At 36.3% G+C, this 9,388-nt stretch overlaps 1 protein-coding gene across 2 annotated transcripts; it reads right to left on the minus strand.

Annotated features, from left to right (window-relative positions):
• Positions 1 to 1,054: 1,054 nt before the first annotated feature.
• LOC103265984 (ubiquitin-conjugating enzyme E2 A-like) lies at positions 1,055 to 2,846 on the minus strand. 2 transcript variants are annotated; one of them, XM_021715298.1, is made up of 2 exons: positions 2,531 to 2,678; positions 1,055 to 2,440 (listed from the first exon to the last, which is right to left on the minus strand). In XM_021715298.1, the coding sequence occupies exons 1-2, from the start codon at positions 2,676 to 2,678 to the stop codon at positions 2,220 to 2,222; spliced, it is 369 nt and encodes a 122-aa protein (XP_021570973.1). In that variant the 3' UTR covers positions 1,055 to 2,219. The 2 variants fall into 2 exon arrangements, with proteins under 2 accessions (XP_021570973.1, XP_021570972.1); XM_021715297.1 differs by having other exon boundaries at positions 1,055 to 2,846.
• Positions 2,847 to 9,388: the final 6,542 nt, after the last annotated feature.

Below are 9,388 nucleotides of genomic sequence, written 5' to 3' on the forward strand. Positions count from 1 at the left end.
CTGTCTGGGCGACGGAGTGAGACTCCAACTCAAAAAAAAAAAAAAAAAGTGGGCAAAAGACATGAAAAGACTTCTCAAAAATAAGATATATGGGCAGCCAACAGACACATGAAAAGGTGCTCAGCCTCACTAATCATCAGAGAAATGCAAATCAAAACTATATTAAGATACCACCTAACCCCAGTAAGAATGTCCATCATTAATAAAACAAACAACAGATGCTGTTAAGTATGCGGAGAAACGCTTCTACACTGCAGGTGGGAATGCAAACTAGTGCAACTTCTTTGAAAGTCACTATGGTGATTTCTGAAAGAACTAGAAATTGATCTTCGTATGACCTAGCAATCCTCTACTGGGAATATACCCAGAGGAATTCAAATCATTCAATAAAAAAAGATACCTGCACATGCATATTTGTTGCAGCTCTATTCACATAGGAAAAAACATGGAACCAAACATGCTGCCCATCGAAGCTGGACTGGCTTTATTAAAAAGTGGTACATATACACAATAGAATATTATGCAGTCATAAAGAAGGACAAACATATGGACTTCACAGCAACTTGGATGGATTTAGAGTCTATCATACTCAGTAATCTATCATAGAAACAAAGAACAGAGTACTATAAGCGAACCTTGAATAATTATCATAATACTATAAGGAAGGGATTGGCAGTTGGGAAGCTGCCAGTGGAGGGAGGGTGGGATTGGCAGTTGAGGGAAACTGTCAGGGGAGGAAGAGGTACACCCTATCAACAAGGGTGCCTGCATAATGAACGCTTGTATACCTAACCCTGAATTGTGCCCCACATCTTTAAAATAAAATTAAAATAAAATAAAATAAAATAAAATACTTGATGTGCTTGATCTGCCAGTCTGCAAGTGTCAGGCTTTATGCATATGCACCTATTTCATGCATTCAAGTATTGATGGCCATGTCTTACATTTTTCACTTAAGTTTTTTATTATATATTTTTTATTATGAGTTGTGTCAAAGTCAAATTTAAGCATCTTTGCTATAGTAGTTTTTCTTTTTCTTTTTTTTTTTTTGAAATTTTAAGGTTATTTTTATTTACAAGTTTTGAAAAATGTACATTTTTTACATGGGTTACTTGTGCAAAGTTAGATTTGAAAGAGTGATAAATGCATAAAGGTGACAATAGAACATTAGACAAAACATTTACAAGCCTTGTCTCACACTGCTACTTAAAGGTACTGTATATCTAAAAGTATAAATATCCAAAGAAAGATTGCAGACGTTGGCTTTAAGGTTCTTATAATGCTGAAAGGGAAGAAGAAACTAAAGCATGCAGCAGTAACTCATTATTTGAGGAGAAACAGTTCATCACAGATATGTTCCCTTCCTTGAATTAATTCAAACTCTTAACAGAAAGAGGGAATTAAGCTTGTTCATCTAGGGCAGCACTGCTCCTTTGAAAAGATTAAAGGATCTTCAACTTTCCCTAGCTCAAAAACTGATGATTGTTTCCACTCCTCTGCTCCCACACCTCTTTAAAAAAACAAAAACCCAGAAGACCAGTATTCTGAAACTTAGCATGGTTGTGTCCAGTCAGTATCTTGCAAAGAGGATGTGTCAGTTACAATTGCTGTGCTCCTTTGGCTGAGTCCTTCAGCATTCTCCTTCCTACCAGTAAATACAGTCTTGTAATTCATATTGCTTAGCTCTTAGTATCATAGGATTTTTAGTCTGTTTATCTTTCATTATGTTTACATGAATTTGTTTCTGTTTTCTGTAGGTCATATTCCAAACATATTCACTTCTAAATCCAACGCAAGTGAAAGACCAGCCAGGATGAAACACTTCAGCAATCATTTTGTTAAAAATAATATCCTGGTCATCAAGCTATGCACAAGGACCACTTGTATAACAATTAATGTTAAAAGCTTAGTGTAAAGTACAGTAACACAAACAACTGCCTGAAAGCTGCAAATGAGATACAACAGAAAAGGAATTGAGCAGTAGTAATTTTTGCAAGTAACCCAGGTACAGTACATTTGATTTCATAGAGGGTGTTTTTTGATGTTCAAGGAGAGGGTAGAAGGGATAGGAAAACCTTGGCAAGGGAAGATGGAAACAGCACAACAGCTATTTTGCTTTTAATAAAGTAAATGTAATGACACTGAGGAATAGGAAGGTGACAAACACAGCAATATATATTTTTCTTAATGGTCAGCTTCTTCTTTTGCTGTACCTGGGGTCAACAATCACGCCAGCTCTGTTCTACTATGGCAGAAACACGCTTTTCATATTCCCGCTTGTTCTCCTGGTACAGCTGAGCAGCCTGGCTGTTTGCTGGACTATTGGGATTGGGTTCATCCAATAGAGACTGTATGGATGTTAAAATGGAAGACACGTCATAAGTTGGACTCCAACGGTTCTGAAGAATGTCCAGACATATACTACCATCTGCATAGACATTTGGATGAAACATCTTAGAGACAAATCTAACTGTAGGTGGTTTATTCGGATATTCCTCAGTGAATTCTATCGTGAGTTTAAATGTTCCATCCTCAAATGGGGTCCCTTCAGGCCCCAAAATGACCGCGTTCCAAACCGTTATGTTGTTCTCGGACGGAGCCCCGCTGACTCCAGCTGGAGCATCCTCCTGCGGCCTCCTGAAGTCCCGCAGGAGGCGCCGCCGAGCCGGGGTGGACATACCTCTAGCGGGCTCAGGGGTGGGGCATACACCGGAGTCCGGTTCCTGCGGAGGGTAAGGAGGCCGAGGGGGCTGAAGGAGCCGAAGAAGGCGAAGAGGAAGCGCCCAGAGGAACGGGACTACCTCTCCGAAGTCGAGGGTCGGTCTGGCGCCGGCTAAGCACCACCCCGGAGTATATAGTAGTTTTTCATTTTTTGATTTTGTAGTCAAAAAAGGGGGAACCCAAGATCTTGGAATTTATTTGTAAAAAAATTTATATTTATTTTTACATATTTAAACTTCGGTCATCTTTAAAGTACTCTGTTTAATGTAATACGCCTACTGGGATGCTTTTTTCCCTGCTCAAAACAGTTTTTGAGTTCGTCTATTTGGATGCCTTTTAGTGCTTCTGCTGTTTTTTTGTTTTACCTCTTCCACGTTGGCAAAATGTTTCTCTTTGAGAAATTTTTTCATTGGAGGAAATAAAAAGGTTGCTCGGGATGCGATTGAGTGAACAGGGAGGGTAGGGCACAGACAGTATGCTGGTTTTGGTCACAAAGTGCTGAATGCTCAGTGCAGTGTGGGCAGCTGCACTCATAAATCACCCATCATGAAGTGGGTAAATGCATTGAAACAGTCACCACAAATAATTCACTGAAGCCAAACGCAGCCTCTCACAGCAATGCTAGCTGGTGCACTGATGTCGATGGGTTCCTATAACACTTACCTCGCAGGGAAAGACTGTACTACAGGGGGCTTGCCTTCCAAAAAATAATTGGGTTTTTTCGGTGCCCTCTAGCATATATATATATATTTAAAAAAAACATGATTTAAAAAGTTTCCAATATGTTTACACACATAGAAGTTTTTGGCTCTTTCATCTCCTATTTCTCATCAGTCACCCACTTACTTATTCAACAAGCACTTTGTTGTGTCTTAATTCATTCCAGTCACTTTGTTAGGAATATCAGCATCTTTAATTTTATAATATAAAAAAGGAATGTCATATCAACTCTGTCTTGGAGGTTGGAGAAGACATCACATAATAAGTAACATTTTTATAGTAATGGAAAAAGTACAGAAATTTGACAGGATAGAAGAAAAAGAAGTAACTTTTTCAGTTATGCTATTTTATTTTTAAAAATAAAAAAATCTCAAAAATTGTTCAAAGTACTAACTCTATGATTACTATTTGGGATTTTATTAGAGCTCCAACACACAGCATGATCTAAACTTTAGACAGAAAATCCTGAAGTAAAATAGTAATAATCTGGATTTTTACTTTCTGTACTTCCTTCTTTGGACCAGGGGGTGGAGGAGGAGCTAATTCTCATTTTTAAATGTCGGGAAAATATTTGCAAGTGACATTTTATAATTATTTTATCACCAACAGAAATTATAAAGATAGGTGAGTCTGGAAGAGATTGAACACACTGGTGGGTCATTATAAGACTGTCAATGGCTGGACTCGGTGGCTCAGCCTGTAATACCGCACCTTGCGAGGCTGAGGTGAGTGGATTGCCGGAGCCCGCGGGTTCGAGACCCGCCTGGGCAACTTGGCGAGACCTCATCTCTACAGTAAATCAAAAATTAGCTGGGTGTGGTAGCACACGCCTGCAGTTCCAGATACTTGGAAGGCTGAGGCGAAAGGATCGCCAGAGCCCAGCAGGTCGAGGCTGCGGTGGCCAGGAGCGGCCACTGCACTCCAGTCTGGGAGACAGAGTGAGACTCCAACTCAAAAAAAAAAAAAAAAAAAGACTGTCAATGAATAATGATTAAAACCAAAGATAACTTGAACTGCCACTTTAGGACATAGATCAGCTATGATACTATGTAACCAAAGCCAACCACATTGTATCTCAGTTTTCACATTCACAAAGTAAAGGCGAAAAACTATATAATTACATTACCTGTCCGGTCTTTTATAACATAAAAACACTATGATTTCTCAATCACTGACATGTCAATGAATTAAAATTCAGATTTCAGATTTAACTCTTTGAAACCTATTGACATGTAAATAGGTAAAGACTGTCCCTTAGAAAGTAGAAGCATTTCCCCTAAAAAAACTGCATTTTAATAGATTTCTCAAAGATTTAATTATTGATTTTTCAACCCACAATACATTATAAAACTGTGGAAGAGAGATAATTCAGAATAAAATGTAGAGTGACAAGAGACCAGCAAGAATTTACAGGTGAAGTAGACAATAAATTTGAACTAAATAAATTGATAACTGGTAACCCCGCTAAATGCCATGCTCTGAAACTTATGCTGAAAATCTATTCAGAAGGAACACACAGGCAGCCACAGGAATACTAGACTCCACAGAAAAGCAACATCTGCTGAAGATGATCTCATAATCAACTATAACAAGTAACAGAAGGAACAATAATATATAAGAAAGATATATTTCATAGGACCTGAAAATTGTGATAAAATACGTATATTATTTTTAGATGCATAGGAATACAAAAGAAGCAATGAAGCCATAATGAAAGTACCAGGAATTATTAAAACAAGAAATAGTTTGAGAAAAGAAACAAAACTTTTGTAAGTGAAAAAGTTACTAAATGTCTGAGTTAACTGGCTGATTAGAAACAGCTGAATATACAAATGGTGAACTAAAAATTAAATTTGAAATAATAACTACAAAAGCAGTTCAGATATTTTTTAAAGATGTAGAAAAACTATGAAGAAAAGAAAGATTGAGATACATAGAAGATAGAATGAAAAAATTCAGAATATATTCAATGGGACTACTAGAAGAAAGAAAGAAAAAATAAGAGGAGGCCAAATATTTTAAAACTTGATTGGGGATTTTACAATATTAAAGAAAAACAAGAGTCCTTTAAATTAAAAAAACAAGTCCTGAACAAAATAAGTATAATAAAGTCCACAGCTACATTTGTGATAGTGAAACTGTAAAACATTAAAATGAAGAAAAAATTTCTAACAATTAAACAAGATTAAAAAATTCATACAGAGAAAAAAACTAGCTAGACTGACAGCAGACACCTCATTAGCAAGAACTAATGACAGAATTTTATGGGATAAAATGATTTAAAGTGCTGAGGTAAAATAATTGAAATCTTAGAATTTACACTTGCCTAAAATATCATTCAAGATTAGTATCCTAATAAAGATATTTTCAGACAATCAAACACTTACAGAATGTCACCAACACAATAACACAAACAAAATTAGATACGGGATAGATAGATAATGATAAATTACATAGATAGATAACAGTAAGCCCACAATAAGTAAATGAAAAATAATTGAAACAAAAGGTTAATTGGAGGAAATTGAAACCAGATTTTTTAAAAAAGTGATGGTACAAGAAGCAAGGAAGTTTTTAATTTACATTTCCCTGATGATTAGTAATGTTGAGCACTTTTTCATATGTTAGTTGGCCATTAGTATATCCTCTTTTGAGAGATGCCTGTTCATGTCATTTGCCCACTTTAATGGGGCTATTTTTTCTGATTTTGCTGATTTTTTTGCAGATTCTAGATATTTGATTCTGGTTCCTTTGTCTGATGTATAGTTTGAGAATATCTTCTCCCATTCTGTAGATTGCTCATTTATTCTATTGATTTTTTTTTTCTGTGCAGAAGCTTTTTAGTTTAATTAAGTCCCATTTGTTTATTTTTATTTTGTTGCATTTGCTTTTTGGATCTTAGCCATAAATTATTTTCCTAGGTCAATGTCCAAAGAGTTTTTCTTAGGTTTTCTTTTAAGATTGTTATGGTTCCAGGTTTGACATTTAAGTCTTTTCCATCTTGAGTTAATTTTTGTATATGGTGAGAGATAGGTAGGGATCAAGTGTCATTTTTCTGCATGAAGCCATTCCGTTTACCAAGCACCATTTGTTGAACAGGGTATTTTTTCCCCAGTGTATGTTTTGACCTCTCTGGAATAACCCTAACAAAACTTAAAAGCAAGACTACAAAGAATAAAACTGATTCAAAGATACTTAATTTCATCCCAGAATAAATCCCAGTAATATTTAATGAAATATTAAATTACTTTGTCAAAGATCAGTTGGTTGTAGATATGTGGATTTCTTTCTGGATTCTTTATTCCTTTCCATTGATACATGTGCCTGTTCTTGTATCAATACCATGCTGTTTTGGTTACTATAGCCTTGTAGTATAATTTGAAGTCAAGTAATGTAATGCTTCCAGCTTTGTTCTTTTTGCTTAAGGTTGCTTTGGCATGTCTGGCTCTTTTTTGTTCCATATTAATTTTAGGATTTTTTTTTTAATTCTGTGAAAAAGGATGTCAACAGTTTGATAAAGATTGCATTGAATCTGTTGGTTACTTTGGGTAATATGGTCATTTTAGCAATGTTGATTCTTCCAATTCATGAGCATGGGATGTTTCTCCATTTGTATGTGTTCTTTATTCTTTCATCAGTGTTTTATAGCTCTCCTTGTAGAGATATTTTACTTTTTTGATGGGAGTATAAATTAGTACAATCTTTTGGGATATTGGTATGCGTATTTCTCAAAGAACTAAAAGTAGTTCTACCATTTCATCCACCAATCCCACTACTTGGTATCTACCCAAAGGAACAGAGGTTGTTATACAAAAAAAGTTATTATACAAAAAAAGACACCTGCACTCATATGTTTATTGAAGCATGGTTCACAATTACAAAGATGTGGAATCAACAAAAATGCCCAACTGATCAGTGAATGAAAATGTGAGAATATATATGTATGTATATATATGTGTGTGTGTGTGAATATATATGTATATGTATATATATATATATCTATAATGATGGAACATTATTCAGCCACAAAAAGGAATTAAATGTGTTTTGTAGCAACTTTGATGGAATTGGAGACCATCATCCTAAGTGAAATAACACAGAAGTAGAAAACCAAACACCACATGTTCTCATTTACAAGTAGAAGCTAAACTAAGAAACTGCAAAGGCTTAAAAAATGGCATAATGAATACTGAAGACTCAGAAGGGGGAGATTTGAGGGGATGGGGATGAAAAATCATCTGTCAAATACAATGTGCACAGGTAGGGATGGAGGGTACACTTAAAGCCCAGACTTCATCACTACTATATGATGCCTCCGTGTAACCAAAATCATTGGTGCTCCCTAAAGCCATTGAGATAAAAACACAAATAAAGCAAGGAAAGACTTTTACTTCCAACCATGATAGTGTTACCTTCTGCCTTAAACAAGAAAAATCAGACAAAATGTATAATGCAACAGTTTTTAAATGGATGGCAGGGAAACAAAAGAGTATGAATCCTACAGTTACTTCAGGTTACTGCCTGAAGAGAATTTAAGCTGCAGCAGAGAAAAAGGAAACCCAAACAAGACCCCTCATGACCTAGCAAAGTTAAAGAGACAGGTGCAGAGTTTAGGGAGGAAAGGGGGGCTAGGATTTTGGGGTGGGAGGAAAATATCAAAGAGGGAACCAAACAGAAGGAGATTGCTCTAGAGTTCTTAAGTGTGATCCCCTAGAGATTTTGGCTAACAACTGATTTGTGCATGGGTGTAAGAATATATGCAAGGCCAGAGAAAGATCTCCCTATAAGGAGGAGGAAAAACAAATTTTGAAGCTCAAGCAGGGCTAGGAATAATTCATTTTCCCAGTAGCCAATATGAGAAGACATCCTAATGCACAGGGCATTAGGTAAGTTCCTAAAAAGGGTGTTACATTAGGAATGGAGTCAAATGAGCTCTAGACCAAAGACCTCTCTGGAATAATCCTAATGAAGCTTAAAAGCAAGACTACAAAGAATAAAACTGATCCACAGACACTTAAATTCATCTCAGAATACATCCCAATAACATTTAATGAAATATTAAACATTAACAGCAAAACTCCCACAAAATTCATATTGTCTAATATCCATTCAAAAATTACCAAGCATGCTTTCTGGTTCTTGCAAAAGATAATATAAATACACTTCTCCCTATTTCTCCAATAATGTCCAGCTTGAAACTCTGAACATTATTTATATACCAACATAAGACTCTGAAATTTGGAAAGAAGAAGGCAGACCACCTGGGAGACCAAAAAAGAGTATAGCAGTCAGTTCTGTGTTTTTGGTTAATATATCCTAGACAGGGTACTAGAGAAGCCACCAAACCAGAAATGCCAACAGATGCAAACAAACAATCAAAAAGTCCCAAGAAAAGTCTGCTTATTTTCTCCAGATAGAAACTTTTAGACAACTACCGCCCTATTCCAGTCAAACACTATGAAAAAAGACTTCAGCCTTATACTCTCCTTCAAAAAATGCTTAGTGGGGAGTCTAGGTTTCCACCCTCATATGATTGTAATGAGACCACACTTGTTCTAGAATTTCTGAGTTAGGTTTCAGAAATACCATTACAGTCCACTGTCGGTGACCAGCACTGACCAAGGGTGGGTTAGGACCCGCACCAGAGAATCTGGACAGCGAGAAGAGACCACTCGGAGGCAGTTCTTCTGGGAACAGTCTGATCAGGACTGAAGCCAAATTTTATTCAGACTCCTTCCAACTTATATACCATTTTCTATACCCTCCAGCAGTGTGATAATCACTTGCTGGGGGCGTACAAGTTCCGTGCTTTACAAACTATGCATCACAAGACCACCATGAGATCTGCAATTTCCAAGCAAACAATTCGAATTCCATGATGCCTGCCGTGCTTACATTAAGGTCACAGGTGCACAATTTCAATACAAATCATTCAAAGTGTTTTCCA

Source organism: Carlito syrichta, unplaced genomic scaffold, assembly GCF_000164805.1.
Source record: "Carlito syrichta isolate Samal-C Ts95f unplaced genomic scaffold, Tarsius_syrichta-2.0.1 Scaffold306966, whole genome shotgun sequence".
Taxonomy (NCBI): domain Eukaryota; kingdom Metazoa; phylum Chordata; class Mammalia; order Primates; family Tarsiidae; genus Carlito; species Carlito syrichta.